Consider the following 20400-nt stretch of genomic DNA (forward strand, 5'->3'; position numbering starts at 1 on the left):
GGTGCAGGGGAGCTACAGGCTCTCTGGGCATGAGCAAGCCAGACTGGTGGGAGGAACGGAGGCAGGGACTGTGGATATCTCCATTGTTTATTATTAATATAAGCATATCTGTATATGTATATCTATATCTACAGTCCTTTATTAGATAAATGCTAGCAAACTATACATACTTTTCTCTACCTTGATTTTTTCTCTTAACAATCTATCCTGAAAATCACTCCACTGTCGTATATAGAGATTTTCCTCATTCCTTTTTACAGGTACATGGTACCCCATTGTATGAGTGTTCTGGTGCATTTTAACAGGGAATAAGGGTGATAAGAAAGATTCAAAGTATGGGAAACCTTTTGGAAGAGGAGGTATTTTATTTTGCCAACTTGTGGGTATCTCAAGGGTCCCAGAAGAGGCTGAGATGATGGTGTCAACAGAGAGATGGGTGAACATGATTAATACAAGGTTGCTGCTGGTTCTAGATCATAAACCTCTTTGTTCTCTGAGCTGAAGAGGAGCTGGAAGGATTTGAAGAAAGAAATAGCCTTTTTCCTTTCCCCCTATACTTCCTTATTTTATATACTCTTTTATTCCATTAGGTTTTAATGCAAGCCTAGAGTTAACCTGGAGTACAGCTGTCTCTCACAGGAAAAGCATCTAACAGGATATCAGGAAGGTCCTGCTTTTACTTTTGTGAAACCACTTTCCTAATGATTGCTATTTCTCCTTGACTCCTTCTGGAATCAGTTCATTGGGTAGATGAAATGTCCCTTCAGAAATCTCTCAACTGAGTAAACAATAAAATAATTTTCCTCCAAAGCCCTATTATACACTAGATCCCAAAATTCGCTCTTTAGTGAATCCCATCTCTCATCATGCTCGGCCATATTGTTTGTAAATCTTACTAAAGACAGTGTTTCAATTGTGCTATATGATAGCATAGCTGGGAACATACACATATGCAAAACCCTCAGTGGAGTTAATAGAACAAAAATCAGGGAAAGTAGAACATAGAAAATGTTTGCTCTTTTGTTTACCTGTCAGCCCACTTCTTCACCTCTCCTCAAAGAGAAGAGTTGCTAAGATGATTGGTCATACTCAACTGACCCAATCATGCAGAGAATGGGATCACCGTGCTTTAACAGATTATACACAAAGCCTATATGAGGAAGATTTTTAAAAAGTCCTGAAAAATCACAAAAGTAGGATTAAACAAAAATAGCAACTCTACATTCTTTGTTCTTGGATAGGACCAATCAACATAAATATGTCAAATCTCCCCAGGTTAATATATAGATTTAATATAATTCCCCAAAAAGATGCCAGCAAAATTTTTCTTGGCACTGGATCCTAAACTTCATATTGAAAAATAAATAATCAAGAATACTTATGAACATCTTCAAAAGGAAGAGCAATAAGAGGGGACTGGCCTTACTACATATTAAAAATTACTATGAGGACCCTATAATTAAAACAATGTGGTGTTGATGCCTGGCTAGACAGGCAAACCAATGGAAATAGTTCCAAGTACATATGGAAATTTAGCATGTGATGAAGGTAGCATCTCAAATCATTGAAGGAAAAGATTAACTTTTTAAAGTTGGTGTTAGCATGACTGGAGAGTCATTTAAAAAAACATACATTTGGATTTATGTCCTTTACCTTACATTAAAATAGACTCCAAGTAGATTAGTTATTTCAATGTAAAAAAGTGAAAACATAAGCTCAAGAAAAAATATATGTCCATTTCTTTATAACTTGGACATGAGTGAAGCCTTTCTATAATAATTCAAATTCCAGAAGTCATAGAGAAACATTGATACATTAAAATACATCTGTCTATTTATCTAAATAGATAGATAGATATAAACTTCTGCTTGGCAAAAACATCATAAAGTCAAAAGACAAATGAAAAACTGGTAGAAAATATTTGCAGCTTAAATTACACAAAATAGCTAATTTCTATCATAGATAAATAACTCAAAAAATAAAGAAGAGTATTGATAGATGCTATAACGTGGATGAACATTTTGCTAAGGGAAAGAAGTCAGGCACAAAAAAATTACATACTGTGTGATACCATTTATATGAAACATCCAGAATAGGCAAATCTAGAGACAGACTCTAAGGACAAATAAAACCGCAAAAATATTTTAAATTTTATTCAATAACTTTATTGTTGGTAATATTGTTGTTCTTGTACTTTTGTATATTATAAAATATTATAAAATAAATATACTTTTGTATATTATAAAATAAAACAAGTAAATATTACTTTTATTAGCACCCAAGATTTACAAGTTAAGAAGATAAGAAACAAAGTATTGTAATTTTAACTTTGAATTGGAACTATCAATATAAAGTCATGATATATATATTTTTTTAATTCAACAATGTGTGCCTAGTACTTGTGCCAGGCACAGGAGATACAACAGTGAATAATAAAGGTATAGTCCCTACTATGATAGAATTTACAGGAGGTATATATGTTAAATAAATAATTGCATAGATAATTACAGTGGAATTAAGCCTAGCATTTAAGTAAGAGTTTACACCATCTGCATTCAACACATGAAGTTCCCCAGCCTGAAAAACAGCCCAGCCTGGAATGCACCCTTATTGTTATGTCAAAATACTCAGTGCTCACTTTAAGAAAGAATGAGAGTTCAGAGTGAGGACAGTTTGTGCCTACAAATGAAAAATTGGGATCATTCCGCATGTGTGGAAATGGAAACTTACTTTGCTAATAACAGGAATTAAACACACAGGCTGGTGGTGAGTTGCCCAGGCTTATACTGACAAGCAATGGTGCCTACCTTTCCCAGACAATATTAAGACGTATTCTGCATCTTCCCTTCTCCCTCTAACAAGAAACATCCTGTTTTGGAGCCAAGCACGATTGTGAAAGGAATTGGCAGCGAGTTTTCAGGTCATAGTTTGCATGGGAAATCAATATCCAGCAGGACCTTAAATCAAGATGTCACTTAGCGTGATTGGTCCAGCGCCAGTGACAGAATTCTCTGGGAGAATTCTGGGAGATTGTCTGGGAGAATGAGAGTGAGGGAGACCCTGATTTGTAGTGTTTTCTGATTTCCATTGTGTAAATATTTCCACAGGCTGATTTCAAGCTACTGAAGATTTAACAACCGTCTGGCAAGATTCTTGATAATTTCACAATGGATTCTCATAAACTGATTCTACCTGGCTCCAGTAAACCATTACTTATAGGCACTGTAGTTAGGAAGTAACAAGCTGTTCATCAACAATACAGAGCCTCAGACCAAAAAAGGTGAAAGAAATATATGGGAACATGAAGAAAATATGTACAGATTGAAGTGCAACAAGTATGGTGTCAGTTCCCTGACTTCGCATGTTCCCTGGCTCTTGGGCTGTCTCCTTCACGCAGTCATTAATTTTTTCTTATAGTCCTGAGTGGAAGCTGTTTTCCTGCAGTTTTCTGCTTCTGGAGGATTCCTAAGAAGTCTCAGGTTGAGGTCTCTGGCAAGGAACAGTCTTCCTGATTAAGAGGGCCTTATTTTTCCTTCATTAACAAACAAGGATGCAAGGATCAACACCCTAGAGTTTAGTGTGTGAGTTGTTAATAGTGCCTGTAAGGTCTTTTCTATTGAATGATGTCGAGGGAGTCTTTTTCTGATGTCTCTTTCAGAAGATGAAGCCTCTGGGTTTTAAATAGTAAATAGGGTTGTTTTGAAGGATGTTTTGGAAAAGCTACTCGTGTCTGTTCATAAAACCGTATATTGATTCCACTTATATGAAGTACCTAGAATAGTCAAATTCATAGGGACAGAGTGTAGGATGGTGGTTGCCAGGGGCGGAGGGGAGGGGAAAATGGAGAGTTAGTGTTTAATGGGTGCAGAGTTTCAGTTTTGCAAGATGAAAAAAGTTCTGGACAAATTAGTGGTTACCAGAGGGGAAGGGGATGGGGAGAGGGCAAAAGGGGTGAAGGCGCACATGTGTATGGTGATGAATAAAACCTAGACTATTGATGGTGAACACGGTGCAGTCTATACAGAGACGGTTATATAGTAATGCACACCTGAAATTACACAATGTTATAAGCCAATATGACCTCAATGAAATAATTTTAAAATAAAGTTCTGGAGATAGATGGTGGTACAATGTGAATGTACTTAATGCCACTGAACTTATAGACTTAAAAATGGTTAAAACAGTGAATCTCATGTTATGTACAATTTACTATAATTTAAAAAAATTTTAAAAACTGAGTGTATCACGTGAGTCATTTGCAATGTCAGCCTGTAATAAGGCAGAGTCTATAATTGGGGTAACATTCCCAGGCAGATAAGATGCCTAACTATCAGTTAATACGTTGAAAGTCACTCTATGGAGCTTACTTCATTTTCAGTATGACAAAAGGCATCAGTTTAAGCCAAGAAAGTTCAAGAGTTTCTAAAAATTTAACTAGAGTCGAGAATTCTATTTGTCCTTTCTATATTACCTGGGGGTTGAGGGTGCCATGGGCGGTGAAGTGTTGAGCTTTACAAAGTTCCTTAATAAAAATTCCTATGAAATGAGTGCTTCTGCCCCTGGAGAGAGCGAGTTCACGATTTCCTAGGTGGGAAACTGAATACTATGGCTAAAGCTGTGGTTTTCTCAAAAGAGAAAACTTCATTTTGATAATAAACATGCATTTACCAAAACACTTTGTTTGGGTCTCCCATTGTTGGGGCAATTTTATACAGTTCATTTGTAGGTGTTTGAAGAAGCTTCAGTTGTATTCTCTTTTCTATATTTAGAGGTTTGTGTTTTTTTTTTTTTTAAAGATTTTATTTTTTCCTTTTTCTCCCCAAAGCCCCCCGTTACATAGTTGTATATTCTTCGTTGTGGGTCCTTCTAGGTGTGGCATGTGGGACGCTGCCTCAGCGTGGTTTGATGAGCAGTGCCCTGTCTGCACCCAGGATTCAAACCAATGAAACACTGGGCCGCCTGCAGCAGAGCGCGCGAACTTAACCACTCTGCCACGGGGCCAGCCCCATGGAGGCTTGTGTTTTTTTTAAGATCAGCACCTGAGCTTACATCTGTTGCCAATTTTCTTTTCCTTTTTTTTTAAATCTCTTTCTCCTTCTCCCCAAAGTCCCGCAGTACATAGTTGTACTTTCTAGTTGTAGGTCCCTCTGGTGGTGCCTTGTGGGACCCCGCCTCAGCACCGCCTGGTGAACGATGCCATGTCGGCGCCCAGGGTCCAAACTGGTGAAACCCTGGGCTGCAGAAGCGGATTGTGCGAACTTAACCACTTGGCCATGGGTGCCGGCTCCTATATTTATAATTTTACCAGGATTTTTTGCAGGCGGTAGGACATGCACTAGAAACATCCTTGACTGTGCTTTAAAGTGTTTCCACCCCCATCGTTGGATTGGGATGGCTGCCAAGCTATCTCTGCTATGATAATAAGACTGAAGAGCTTGCCTACTATGTTAATGAGCACTCCTGGGATGGAAGAGGGTGGGATCTCCTGAAGTATGATACACAATTAATTTAGAAGGATATAATCAATGATTACTTTGGGAAAGAACATGTTATGGACATTAAGGTCAGTGACACAGCTCCAGGGCCCTTTAAGTCATAAAGTGTAGTATGATTGTCTTTGACAATAGTATTGAAACCTAGAAACAAAATAATTTGTAGACAATTATTTTACCAGTTTTAGTGGTTTGCAATTGGGTATCTCAGTAGTCTTTATTCAGGAGGTGGGAACAATGAAGAAGAGCTGAAGAGGTCATTGGTAAGTGTACAAAAGAGAGTTAACACAGCAAACCTCAAGTGACTATCCTTAGAATGGCCTGCTTGCCACCTTGGCCCTTGGCTGGATTTCAGGAGTGTTCTTACTGTTCCCCACTGGTAAGGGTAGCATGCTGTGCTCAGACTGTGCAAACAATGTGGTTTATGCTGAATGCCTGCTTTCTTGCTGGAAATCTGGATACATGCTAGACAGAGGGTGCCTACATGACCAGCCCCTAATAGAAATGTTGGTCACTGAGTTTCTGATAACCTTCCCTGGGCAGAAACATTGCACATATGCATTTTCATTGCTGGGAAAAGAGTGTGCTCTGTGTGACCCCTCATGGGAAGGTCTCATGGGCTGAATGTGTCTCCCGCAAATTCATACGTTGAAGCCCTAATCCTCAATGTGACTGTATTTGGAGACAGGGCCTTTATGGACGTAATTGAAGGTTAAATGAGGTCATAAGGGTGGGACCCTAATCCTGTAGGATTAGTGACCTTATAAGAAGAGATATCAGAGATCTCTCTCCCTGCACACGCACACACATGGAAGGACCATGTGAAGACACAGTGGGAAGGCACTGTCTTACCAGCCAGAAGAGAGGTCTCGCCAGAAACTAAATTGGCCAGCACCTTGATCTTGGACTTCTAGCCTCCAAAACTGTGAGAAAATCAATCTCTGTTTAGGCTACTCAGTTTGTGGTATTTTGCTATGACAGCCCTAGGAAACTGATACAGCCTCCCTCAGGAAGGGCAGCCCGTCCTCAAATTCATAGACCGGCATTCCCGTATACTGTTTCATCCCTTCATTACGTATGTACGCATCCTTCAATAATATGAGATTGTTTCACTTATTTGAAAGCTTTTCTAAAAATTTTATCAAACCGTATGTGTTCTTCTGCAACTTCTTTTTCTTTTATTTATTTCTGTCGAATCTTATATTTGTGAGATTTATTCACGTGGATACTTCTGCTATAGTTCTAGAATGATGCAAAATACTTTCTAAAATGCAAATACAACATCACTTTGTGGATTAAGATGCTTCAGATTTCCCACCTCAAAGAAAAGGGATAAAAAACACAATCATCTATAGAGAATGTGTAGGGTACTGGGTGTGGCAAATGGAGACGCTTTTGAATATTTTTGGGTGGGAATCCCTGCATTGTTAAATATTTTGATAACTCAAGAGGAGTGGAAAATTTTGAATTTTATGTGAAAGCTGCCATTTTTTTTTTAAAGGAAGATTGGCCCTTAGCTAACATCAGATGCCAATCTTCCTCTCCCTCCCACCCCTGAAAGCCCCAGTACATAGTTGTACATCCTAGTTGTATGTCCTTCTAGTTCTTCTATATGGGAGGCTGCCACAGCATGGCTTGATGATTGGGGTGTAGGACCATGCCCAGGATCTAAACCAGTGAACCCCGGGCTGCCAAAGCGGAGTGCACGAACTTAACCACTACGCCACTGGGCTGGCCCCATAGCTGCCATATTTTAAATATAGTTAACTAATTCAATTTCACATACGTGCACACACACACACAGGGCTAAAGCCAAACACAGCCTTGTCCCACATGTGCCCCACTTTTTGCCACAATGAGATTTGTGGCCTCAAAGATAAAAACCCTACACTCTGAGTATAATATTTACTTTCTTCAGGATCTGACCCTTTCCTATTCCCTCAGTTTGTGTCTAAACACTTTCTTTGCTCAAGTTGTACCATTTTTGATTTGTGAATGCAGGCTGCTGGATTCACGCTTAATGAGTATAGCACAAGCTATTCTCTCTGCCTGAAAGTCTTTAATCCAGAATACCTATTTGTCTACCTTTCAGTTACCTTTTTTAAAATGGTGGTAAACTTTTTATTTTGAAAAAGTTATAGATTTATAGAAAAGTTGTAAAGACAAAATACAGAGTTCCCATGCACTCCTTGCTCAGTTTCCCCTAATGTTAACATCTTACATTGCTGTGGTACATTTGTTAAAACTAAGAAACATCATTGGTGCATTATTACTAACTAACCTCTAGCACCTGTTTGGATTTCAGTAGTCTTTACAGTTTTTAGTTTCAGGATCCAATCCAGGATACTGCATTGCATTTAGTCATCATGTCTCCTTAGTCATCTCTTGTCTGTGATAGTTTCCGTCTTCCTCTTTTTAATGACCTTGTCAATTTTGGGGAGTATTTTTTAATTAATTAATTAATTATTTAAAATTTTCAGCTTTATTGAGGTATAATTGACATAAAAATTGTAAGATATTTAAAGTGCACATCGTTGTGATTTGATATACATACACATGGTGAATGGATTTCTCCCATCTGGTTAATTAATACATCCAACACCTCACAGAGATAGATATATATAGATATAGATATAGATATAGATATAGATATAGATATAGATATAGATATATAGATATACGTTTTGGTAAGAACAATTAAGCTCTTCTCTCTTAGGAAATTTCCATTATATAATACAATGTTATCAACTACAGTCATATGTTATATTAGATCTTCAGACCTTACTTATCTTATTGCTGAAAGTTTGTACTCTGTTACCAGCCTCTCCCTATTTCCCCCACCACTCAGCCCCTGGCAACCACTTTTCTACTCTGTTCCTACGAGTTTGACTTTTTTTCTTATTTTTTAGATTCCACATATAAGTGATATGATGCAGTATTTATCTTTCTCTGTCTGGCTTATTTCACATAGCATAATGCCCTCTAGGTCCATCGATGTTCTTGTAATTGGCAGAATTTCCTTCTTTCTCATGGCTGAATAATATTCCATTATATATATACCACATCTTTATCCATTCATCTGTTGATGAACACTTAGTTTGCTTCTATATCTTGGCTATTGTAAATAATGCTGCAATGAACATGGGAGTGCGGATATCTCTTCAATATCCTGTTTTCATTTCCTTTGGATATATACCTAGAAGTGGGATTGCTGGATCATATGGTAGTTCTATTATTAATTTTTTTATGAACCTCTATATTGTTTTCCATAGTAGCTGTGCCAATTTACATTCCCATCAGCAGTGCACAAGGGTTCCCTTTTCTCTACATCCTTGTGAACACTTGTTATCTCTTGTTGTTTTCATGATAGTCATTATAGGAGGTGTGAGGCGATATCTCACTGTGGTTTTATGTACATTTCCCTGGGGATTAGTGATGTTGAATACCTTTTCATGTACATGCCATTTATATGTCTTCTTTGGAAAAATGTCTGCTCAGTTCCTCTGCCCAGTCTTTAATCAGATTATTAATTTTGTTATTGAGTTGTGTGAGTTCATTATATATTATAGATATTAACCCCTTATAAGATATATGATTTGTAAATATTTTCTCCCAGTCTGTAGGTTGCCTTTTCATTTTGTTGTTGATTTCCTTTGTTCTGCAGAAGTTTTTAGTTTGATGTAGTCCCACTTGTTTATTTTGCTTTTGCTGTCTTTGCTTTTGGTGTCATATCAAAGAAAATCATTAAGAAGACCAGCATCAAGGAGCTAACCACCTACATTTTTTTCTGGGAGTTTCATGGTTTCAGATCTTACATTTAAGTTTTTAATCCATTTTGAATTGATTTTTGTGTATGGTATAAGATAGTGGTCCAGTTTCATTCTTTTGCATGTGGCTCTCCAGTTTTCCCAACACCGTTTATTGAAAAGACTATCCTTTCCCCAGTGTATATTTTTGGCTCCTTTGTTGTAAGATAATTGACTATATATACATGAATTTATTTCTGGGTTCTCTATTCTGTTCCATTGATCTATGTGTCTGTTTTTATGCCAATACCATACTGTTTTTATTACTAAAGCTTTGTAATATAGTTTGAAATCAGGAAGAGTGATGCCTTTAGCTGTGTTCTTCTTTCTCAGGATTGCTTTGGCTATGCAGGTCTTTTGTGATTCTAAACAAATTTTAACATTGTTTTTTCTAGTTCTATGAAAAATGCCGTTGAAATTTTGATAGGAATTGCTTGAATCAGTAGATGGCTTTGAGTAGTGTGGACATTTTAACAATATTAGTTCTTCCAATCTATGAGCACAGAATATCTTTCCATTTATTTGTGTCTTCTTCATTTACTTTCACCAATGTTTTAAAGTTTTCAGTGTACAGATCTTTCACCTCCTTGGTTAAACATATTCTTGGTATTTGACGCAATTGTAAATAAGATTGTTTTCTTAATTTCTCTTTCTGATAGTTTGTTACTAGTGTATATAAATGCAACAGATTTTTGTGTATTGATTTTGTATCCTGTAGCTTTTTGTATACCTGTGTAGAAAGGCAGTATAGCAGAGTAGAGTGTATGTGCTCTGGACTCATATTGCCTAGGTTCGTTATCCAAACTCTGCCACTCACTAGCTGTTCACCTTGGGCAAACTGTTTAATTGGCTCACCTGTAAAAAGAGAGTAATAACAGTATCCATCTTACTGAGTTGTTATAAGGATTGAGAATACATTTAGACCACTTAGAACAGACAGTCTCTGACATAGACTAAGCATTCAATAAATGTTAATTATTATTATTTTATCCACTCCATCTCTTTCATTTGAATTGACTCTTTGTAGCTCTTGATCTTTTAGGATAGAATCGAGTTTATCCTTTATCTACATGTATTAGAAAGAATAAGCAAGGAAGTTTCCTAAACGACAGTATTTAAAAATGTTACTTGTTCCCCAAAGCAGATATGAAAGGATTGGGGGACCCTGGACTACTTTGCTTAAAGACAATGGTCATAAACTATTACTAATTTGTTCCTGTGCAAATAAAAATTGTTATGCATAGGTGCGAGGGGCTCAAGTGTATTTGGGAATTTCCCCAAGATCTTCCATAATAGTTGAGTTCAGTTCTTTGGCCAATAAATTATGACCCAAATGAGAAGGTCACTTGACACAAAATATGGCTACTTAAAGCTTAAGAAATCTCTTATGGTTGCTATGCTAAGAAAAAGCTCTGAGCATGGCTGCATCTCATGGGCTATTTAGAGGTGGGCTTTTGTGTAGTGATACATAATTTGATTCTTCTTATTTTTTTTTCAGCGTGCTACTTTTGACTCTAGATAAATGTTAAACTCCTTTAGGAAAGAGACCACATTTTTGTATTTCTGTTACACTAACTGGAACAAAAAAACTCAATAAACTTTTATTGAACAAAGACAGCTCTGATTTTAGTGACAGTATACATATACTATTTAATTGAAGATGGTGAAGTAACTTCATTTATCAGTAAGCATCTATATCAGTATGTTCTTAGGTGCAAACAATGGGAGAGTCTAGCTAGTTTAAATAGAAATGGAATCTACTAAGGAACGTAAGTCACAAGATCTCCAAAGGGCTCAAGAGTCAACTTGGAGGATACACAGCCAGGAAAAAATGCCCCAATGTTACTACAAGACCCCAACAAAGATCCCACTGCCACTGGGACTCGACATGAACCCTGTAGCTAGGTAGTTGATGGCAGAATCTCTGCCATTGGTACCTCCAATAGCTGGAAGCCTCTGCTGCTGCCTCACCAGAAAATGGGGCTCTGTGTAGCAACTGCTTCATCACATTGCTATGTTGAATCAATGTCTTTTTAGGATTCAGCTACTGGTGCAGCTAGGTCATTTGCCTGCACCTAACTGTAAGGGAGGAAGACAAAGTAAGTGTCTGGTTTTATCTTGCGAAGAACTCACCATGTGGGAAACTCCCCCAAATTAGAAAGGTGTTCAAATGATGGTAGATGCCCATAAAACATGACATGTCTTCAGGCACTACACAGAATGTGGCCAAAAAGCCAGTGTCAATCCTTGAAATGTTGGTTATAGGTTCCTGCTATTGACTAAATGTTTGTGTCCTTCCAAAATTCATATGTTGAAGGCTAATCCCCTGCATGATGGTATTTGGAGGTGGGGCCTTTGAAAGGTAATTAGATCATGAGAGGGGAATGCTCATGAATGGGTTTAGTGCTCTTATAAGAAGAGACGTGAGAGAGCTTGGTTCCTCTCTCTCTGCTCTCCACCATGTGAGGATACAAGCAGAAGATGGCCATCTGCGAACCAAGAAGCAACCCCCACCAGACACTGGGTCTGCTGGCACCTTGATCTTAGACTGGACAAGTTCCACAACTGTGAGAAATAAATATTTATTGTTTAAGCCACACAGCCTACGGAACATTTGTTATAGCAGCCTGAACTGACTAAGACAGTCTCTGTAGGGATAAATACAGAAATAGTTAGAAGATAGGCATTGATCTTATCATAGAACTGTCAAAAAGAGTTGGCCAATTGGCACTGGTTGCTGGACTACATTTAGTGTAGAACTACTCTAGAGCAGGGGTCTGCAAACTACACCCCAGGCCAAATCCAGCCTGCCACCTGTTTTTAAAAGGACTGCAAGCTAAGACTTTTTTTTTTTTTTTTTACATATTTAAAGTGTTATTAAAGAAACAAAAAAGAATTTGCAACAGAGATAGATGTGGATCTCAAAGCCTGAAATAGTTACTGTCTCTTATACAGAAAAAGTCTGCCAACACCTTCTCTAGAGCATACTCTAATATTGAATTCTTTGAGAAGAAATCCTTGACACATTTTTAGATACCTTGGTTGTTATTCACAGGATGATTACCATTCTTGATGTTCTTAACATAAATTTTTATTCTGAGAAAGTTGTTAAGCAGTAGTCTAATGTATATTAATAGTGGAAAATACTTTAACACTTTTATTTTGAAGAGTTCTTCATTGTCAAAATTCATGAATCATATAGTTTAGTGTTAAATATTCTTTCATTCCATTTTCAAAAAAAAAAAAGAATCTACTTTGTTCTTAAATATTACCTTTTTCCTTCTGATGCGTACAGAGTCCTTTTCAGTCTGTCTAATTTTCCTCTATTAATACTGCATTAGGCTGGGTAGACTAACTGCTCTAACAATCCCCAAAACTCAATGGCCTAAGAAAATAAAAAGTTTATTTCTTGCTCATGTCACAGTTCAGTGGGGGAAGGCAAGAAGGATCTGGTCTGCTTAGTCATTGAGATAGCAGTGCTCCTTCCATCTGGAACCGATAGGTGTCTCAGCAGGTGAGAGGAGAAAGAAAGGGTGTGAAGGATTGCACGGAAGGTTTTATGAGCCAATCCTAGAGGTTGGTGTATTTCCCTTCCACTCACATTCCATTGTCCATAATGCAGGTATAGTACCACTTCTAACTGTAATGGAGGAGTGGGAATGTTGCCTAGCCACGTGCAGAATGAAGAGTGAATAGGTTTGGAGAACAGTTAGCCAGTCCCCGCCATGTCCTCAATTGTCTTAGATATTTCCCTTACAATCTATCACTTTAAATGGAGAGGGGAAAGATATATAGTAGTGCTCTATTAGTTAGGATGCATATTCTGCTATTGCAATGAAGGCAAAACAAAACAAAACACAGTAACTTCAAGAAGATACAGTGTTTATCTCTCTTGCACAAAAGTCTGAGCAAAACATTCTAGGGCTGATATGGCATCTCCATAACGTCAGGCACCTAGAGGTTGCTTGTATATTATTTTGCCTGCCTCAACACCAGTCTGACTTCCTTCTTAACAACTAAGATGACAACTCTTCCCCCACCATCATGCCCACATTCTGGCAACCTAGGAAGAGGATAAGGGAAAGTGGAAGGCATGCCCCTTCTCTTTAAGGGCACAACTCCAAAGTTTCCCATGTCACTTCTGCTGAAATCCCATGGGCCAAAACTTAGTAACCTGGCACTCTTGCTGCAATGAAGTTGGGAAGTGTAGTTCTTACCTGAGGGCCATGTACATAGCTTAATTGTGAGACTGGTTTTACTAAAGAAATAAGAAGGAGATGGATATTAGGGGTCAACTAGTAGTCTCCGCCACAGTCCCCCACTTCATCACTCAAATAGTTATGCACAACTTCTCTCCTTCTCACCCCATGTACCATCAGGATTCAGTTAGGGCAGCAGAGCTGTTATGAATAGTAGAGGAGTGTGTCTATTCCTACTATGCATTCTAGAAGTGGAGAAATAATCATGATGTGGGTTTAGCAATGCACTGTGCTCACTTTCTCACAGACCCAAGTCAAAACTCCACTAATCACCCAACTCCATAAGATTCTGTTTTCAGTGGTGGAACATGATGGTATTTTGTGTCTCTAAGAATTAGCATCAGTTCAGAGCCAAGGTCTAGTAATCCCTGAAAACTCTGGTTATTTTCCCTTCCCCAGTGCATACTCACCTTAGTCAGTGGCTCCAGGTTCCTTTCAGAGGATTGGAGACAGAGAGAGTAAAATAGTCTGGGGCTGGCCCTGTGGTGTAGTAGTTGAGTTCTGTGTACTCTGCTTTGGCGGCCTGGGTTTGCAGGTTTGCATCCTGGGTGCAGACCTACACCACTCATCAGCCATGCTGTGGTGGCAACCCACATACAAAATGGAGGAAGGCTGGTACGGATGTTAGCTCAGGGTTAATCATCCTCAAGCAAGAAAAAAAAGAGGAAGAGTTGGCAGCAGATGTTAGCTCAGGGAGAATCTTCCTCAGCAAAAAAAAAAACAAAACAAAACAAAAAAGCCAAAACCCAAAAACATCTGCCTGAAGCATTGGCACAGATGGACAAGTTGGAGTTTGAAGGGTAGCCAACAAGCCAAGCCTGTCTGGCTGCCAAATGGGAATGTGATAAAGGATCTTATGGAGGGGTCAATGAGAACCAGTTACCTCTGGATAGCTACTGTCTCTGTGGGTTTGCAGTTATACGTCTGGACCTGGGGGTGCTGGTGGTTAGCAGGGCTAGCAGTTGGGAAAAACAAGCTGGATGCAGAGTGGAGACTGAAGACAAACTGAGACCCTCCAGGAAACTATGTTACTTATCTTACGGTAATAACCTTCTGAGGAACTGGCTACCACTTCACTTCTTCCTTCTAAATATCTTAGAAATTCCTCTTTTGCTTAACTCTAACCAGGAACCATATAGGGAAGAGGATTTGGGGAAACACAGTTTCCAAGCCAGCATACATAGTTTGCACATACTCCCACTGAAAGAGAGCCAAATTTATATAGCTCAAAGTTCAGGGTCTCTAGGTGAGGTGCAGTCTTCCTATTTGTTGTGCATGTGGCTGCACATGATTCCCTAATTTATAACCCTGACTTCCCTCTTCTCTATACCCACTACCTAACAATATAGTAGACAGGTAACTGTAATAATATACAATGGATCAAGAATAAGATTGGCATTGGACTTCTTAAGAGCAATTCTGGAAGCTTCAAGATGATGTAAAGATGCTTTCAAGATTCTGAGAGAAGACTTATGTTTCTGGCCATGATGGAGTAACTGGTTCTAGACTGGTTTTGGATGGAGTAACTGGTTCCTTCCCACTATGGATAAATAGAGAATTGGACAAAATATATGAAACAACTGTTTTCAGACATTGGTAACAAGAAGCAGGTTTTGGGATAAACCTCCCAAATGTGTGGCATAGCTCAGAAAAGAGAGAACTGTGCAGGTCAAAATGCCAACATATACAGTCGTGCACTGTATAATCACATTTCAGTCAATGATGACTACATATACAACGCTGGTCCTGTTAGATAATGGAGCTGAAAAATTCCTATTGCTTAGTGATGTTGTAGTCATTATAACATCATAGCACAATGCATTACTCAGGTGTTTGTGGTGATGCTGGTGTAAACAAACCTACTGTGCTGCCAGTTGTATAAAAGTATAGCACATATAATTACGTACAGTACATAATACTTGATAAGAAATGACTATGTTACTGGTTTGTGTATTTACTAAACTGTGCTTTTTATCATTATTTGAGTGTACTCTTTCTACTTATAAAAAGAAAGTTTACTGTAAAATAGCATGCCATGTTACACTGGCAGCAGACTCCTACATGTCATGTTTACCAAATCTCTTGATTGCATCATTTTCTCTTGTGCTTGATTTAACCTTGTGTTCTGTTTATCATGGCCCCTAAGCATACAAAATCCACTGCTAATGTTGCCAGTAACAGGCCACGTCAAGCGACTGACCTGGAAAGGAAATTAAAAGTGATTAAGGGCTACAAAGTTAGAAAATCAGTGATAGTTATTGCTCACTAGTCAGGCATTTCCCATTCCACCATAGCTACGATCTTGAAGAACAAGAACAATGTGATGGGAGCTGTTAAAGGAGCTGCTTCGTTGAAGGCAATGAAACTAACAAAAATTCGACAAGGCCTATATCAGACACGGAAGTGTATCAGACACAGAACTCCATTCTTCTCAGCACCAAGACAATCAGGGCCAAAGCAAAAGGTTTGTTTGCAATGTTGAAAGAAAAGACTGGATCCAACCATGATGTTGAATTTACTGCTGGCTCTGGATGGTTTAAACAATTCCAGAATTGCTGTTCATTACATAATGTGGAAGTGAGTGGTGAGTCTGTGAGTGCTGATGGGAAGGTAGCTGAAGAATTTTTGGAAACTCTAGATAAGCTGATTGTGGAGGAAAATTGCTTGCCAAAGCAAATATTCAATATGGACGAGAGCTCCTTCTTCTGGAAACAAATGCCTGAAAGGATTTTCTCCATAAGGGAGCCAAATCCATGCCGGGTTTCAAGGCTTTTAAGGACAGGATAACAGTCTTGCTTGGGGGCAATGTTGTAGGCTACAAATTGAAACTCTTTGTGATCTGGCTCAGTGATCTGTGTGATATGCTCCAGGACCTTCAAGCATATCAATAAGCACACACTACCAGTGTTCTACAGGAGCAATAAGTCATGGATGACGCAGTTCCACTCCCAAGATGCCCTCCTGATTTGCCATGCCAGTGAAATGTGGAAGTACTGTTTGGAGAATAACATACCTTTCAAGATTTTGCTTATTGTTGTTGATGTTCTGGACATCCTCCCTTTATTGGTGATCTTCATTCCAATATCAAAGGGGTGTTTCTCCCTCCAAACACCACCTCTTTGATTCAACCATTGCATCAAGGAGTTAGAGTAGCTTTTAAGGCCACTGTCTGAGGAGGACCTTTGTGCAGGCTATTGCTGCAACTGAGGATGACACTAAGAAGACACTGAAGCAATTCTGGAAAGATGACAACATCTATGACTGCATCGAGTACCTTGGTTGGCTTTGGGGTAATGTCACCAAGGAGTGTATGAAGAAGTGCATCTGGAAGAAGACACTCAAGAGGTTTGTCCGTGACTTCAAGGGATTTGCCAAGGATGAGCAGGTTGCAAAAATCAGCAAGGCTGTGGTTGAGATGGCAAACAACTTGAACCTGGGTGTGCACACAAGTGCCTTTCATGAAAAGAACTAGAAGACAAAACAGACAGGATCTAAGAAGAACCAATCCAAAAGGTAAAAATGGGAAAAAGAAAAAAAAAGCACGCAAGAAAAAAGAAAAGCAGGTTTCCTGGGTAGGAAATGATTTCAGCCTTAGATACAAAAGTGCTAAATCCGTGAAACTGATATTCCTTTTTATTTTGTGTCATGAAAGTCCCTACTTACATTTTTTTTTCTTTTTTTTGAGGAAGATTAGCCCTGAGCTAACATCTGCTGCCAATCCGCCTCTTTTTGCTGTGGAAGACTTAGCCCTGGGCTAACATCCGTGCCCATCTTCCTTTACTTTATATGTGGGACACCTACCACAGCATGGCTTGCCAAGTGGTGCCATGTCCGCACCAGGATCCGAACCAGCAAACCCCAGGCCGCTGAAGTGGAACGTGCACACTTAACCGCTGTGCCACTGGGCTAGCCCCCTACTTACATTTTTAAATTCCATTAAATGTCACCTCTCTGATATCCCCAAACATTTTGTTTGTATCTCTTTTGGCATTTGCAGTCATTTCTTGCTTTGTAACCCTCTTGGGGTGATTCTGTAGGAGTAGTAAAATAGTTAAGAGCAGGGCCCCTGATACTGGTGTATTTATAGGTGAGATGACCTGATGTCTGAGGTTTGCTTTAAATACTCCAACAAAAAATAAAAAAGGGGAATACATAAAACAAGATTGACAAAATGTTGATTTGCTGAAGCCGTGTGATGGATGTTTGGGTGATCATACTACTGTTGCTCTCTTTTGTGTATGTTACAAAATTTCCATAATATAACAAAACAAAAGCCCAGTCTCAGAAGACAGCCAGACCTTGGTTCAAACGGTAGTTTCACCATTTACTAGCTGACTGACTCTATGTAAGTTTCTCTATATGGGAATAATGTTTCTCAAAATGGGAATAATGTATGGCCATTAGGGTTCTTGTAAAGATTAAATGAGACAGAATTTGAGACATCTAGTACAAGGCCTGGCCCTTAGTAGTTGTACTAATAAGGGTGCCTGCTTGCAAGCAACAGAAACTGGCTCTGGTTATGGCTAATCCTCCTGACACGCAGATACTTGCAAGGCAGAGGTAGGACTGGAGCTCGGGTCTCTGATTTCTAGACCTAGAGCGTTTTCTATGTTATCACACTTGTCTAGAACTTTTCCTTGGTTTGGTGCTTTGCAATTTATGCCTTCTAACACGCTGGAACATGGTTTGGGCACACGTCTGGAACTTAGGACACTGGGGACTGCAGGGTGGCCTTGGGTTAAGGGGTGGTTATGGGGCAGAGGTGACTCACTGACGTTTCGTGGCTGACAGCGTGTTGGTTGCTAAGTGGACGCTGGTACCCCGAGCCGGCGCGGACCAACCGTCTCGCTCACTCCGGGTCCGGCTGGCCTCGCAGCTCCTCACCGGCTCCGGGCGGGCCGCGCCGCCTGCCCGCCTGCCTGCCTCCTCTGGGTCTCAGCGCGCGCCCACTCTGCCGGCCGACTCGCGGCGCCAGCCCGGCGGCTAGTCCCGCGCTCGCTCTCGCTTGCGGCAGTGGGCGGGACCGCAGGTCCCTGGCTCGTGATTGGCCGAAGCGCTGGGGCGCCCCTTCTCCGCCCCCTTCGACGGGGTGAGAGGTCAGGGGAGCGTCGGTCGGCTGGGTAGACGATGGCGGCCGTCTGGGTGGGCGCAGCGGCGCTCGTCGCGGCCGGATGGCGTGGGCGTCGGTCGCCTCACCGGCTGATGCGGGGCGCGGCGCTGTGGACCCTGAAGGTGAGGAGGGCCGGGGCTCCGAGCCTTGCACCGCCCAGGGGTGCCCCGTGCCGCAGAGAGCGGCCCGGCGGTTCCCGGCGACAGCCGCGACCCGGTTCTGCGGCAGTCGGCGCCTCTCCCTCCCTCTCCCTGCGGGCTTCGCGCTGGAGCGGGCGGCGCAGGCGACCCCCGCTGCGGCTGGTGCTCCGGGGCTCGCGGAGGGCGGAGGGGCTCCGGGAGCAGGCGGGCTCGGGTCTCCTGCTCTCTCGGCAGCGGCTGACAGCCACCTGGCAGCGGTGTAGCTGCGTGTCTGGTGCACCGGTTCTTGTGCCTTACGGTTTTGGCTTCGTCTTGAGCTTTCCAGAGTGTGTTTTTAAGGATCCTTACAGTTTCCTTTTTCTCTTGCTTCTTTCCTGCTTTGAAGGGACGCTGAATCCCTGCTGAAGTCGAGTTAGGATTGTGAGTTTATCTCAACTCTTAAAGTATCATACGACGTCAGGATTGCTACTATTTACATTTGAGCTGAAAGCCTGTTTTAAATGTATTACATCACAGAGTTCTATATTTGCATCCTATGAATTTATTTTTCTTTTCTGTGTGTGTAGTGGTTAGCCTGACTTTTGTACTGTTCTAAACACGTTTTGCCCGTGTTTTGTATGTCCCAGGATTTCATGGTGGCAGCCTTGGCTCATATGTTGGAGTGTTTGTGTGTGGCTGTAAACACTTTTTCTCTTCAACATGGAGTCTCTTGTAATTTCTGAGCAAAAACTACCTAACTTACCTTGTTAATAGGACTTGTAGGTCACTTGCACAAATTCTTTAAAATGAAGTTCTCCGTGAAAACCACCTGTCATCTGGTTCAGTCTGCTTGTTAAATTTACGTTTTTTTTTTGAAGTCTTTTAAAAATTGTCATATGACTTGATTTATTGTCATTGAACTTCAGAATTGGAAGACACTTTCAAGGTCCTACCTTTTAAAGAGAAGGCAGGGGCTGGTCTGGGTGCTGGTGCTTAAGTTCTGGCACTCTGCAGTGCAGGGTTGGCAGGTTCGGATCCTGGGTGAGGACCTACACATGCCTCATAAGCCATGCTGTGGCAGTGTCCCACATACAAAACAGAGGCAGATTGGCACAGGTGTTAGCTCAGTGACAATCTTCCTCAGCTAAAAGAGGAAGATTGGCATCAGATGTTAGCTCAGGACCAAGCTTCCTCACCAAAAAATTTTAAAAAATAAAAAAGAGGAGGAAACAGGCCAGGTGAGCAGTGTGAGAGCTGGAACTGATCATGGAAATGGAAGCAAGCCTACACCTGTGTTAGCATTGTGTGATCTTCAGAGAGACTACCCTTGAAGAGCACAATGGTTTTCGTGTTGTAACCAATTTATTCTGTAATCTTTATTGTTCTTTAATTTTTTTCATTTTTCTTGGCCACATCAATTGCAATTGCAAGACTCTGCTGCATTTACATAGGAGGCAGCATGGTGCAGTGGAAAGGCATGGGCTCTGGAGTCACACAGGGGCAGTATTGTATATTAGACAAGTCTCTTCACTGGCCTCAGCTTCTTCCTTTCGACTATTTTTTCCTTTCCAACAAATCTTTATGGAATGGTTCCTCTAGGGAATGAATATAGTT

General features: G+C 40.4%; 1 protein-coding gene and 1 long non-coding RNA gene across 9 annotated transcripts in view; one reads left to right on the forward strand and one right to left on the reverse strand.

The window, feature by feature from the left end:
- Positions 1 to 12141: 12141 nt before the first annotated feature.
- LOC139076525 (uncharacterized) lies at positions 12142 to 18453 on the reverse strand. Its single transcript, XR_011528237.1, has 3 exons — positions 18329 to 18453; positions 16571 to 17025; positions 12142 to 15097 (listed from the first exon to the last, which is right to left on the reverse strand). It is a non-coding gene; the product is annotated as an uncharacterized lncRNA (long non-coding RNA).
- PCCA (propionyl-CoA carboxylase subunit alpha) overlaps positions 17228 to 20400 on the forward strand; it is a 416711-nt gene continuing 413538 nt past the window's right edge. For 7 of the 8 annotated variants that reach the window (XR_011528233.1, XM_070579174.1, XM_070579175.1 and 4 more), the window contains exon 1: positions 17228 to 18789. Coding sequence is in view for 6 of the 8 variants with exons in the window: in XM_070579174.1 (XP_070435275.1) it covers positions 18685 to 18789 (105 nt within the window). In the remaining 2 variants the exon portion in view is untranslated. The remainder of the gene's footprint in view (positions 18790 to 20400) is intronic. The other variant, XM_070579181.1, reaches the window with a different exon arrangement.

The sequence above is a fragment of the Equus przewalskii genome, chromosome 16, assembly GCF_037783145.1.
Source record: "Equus przewalskii isolate Varuska chromosome 16, EquPr2, whole genome shotgun sequence".
NCBI lineage: Eukaryota > Metazoa > Chordata > Mammalia > Perissodactyla > Equidae > Equus > Equus przewalskii.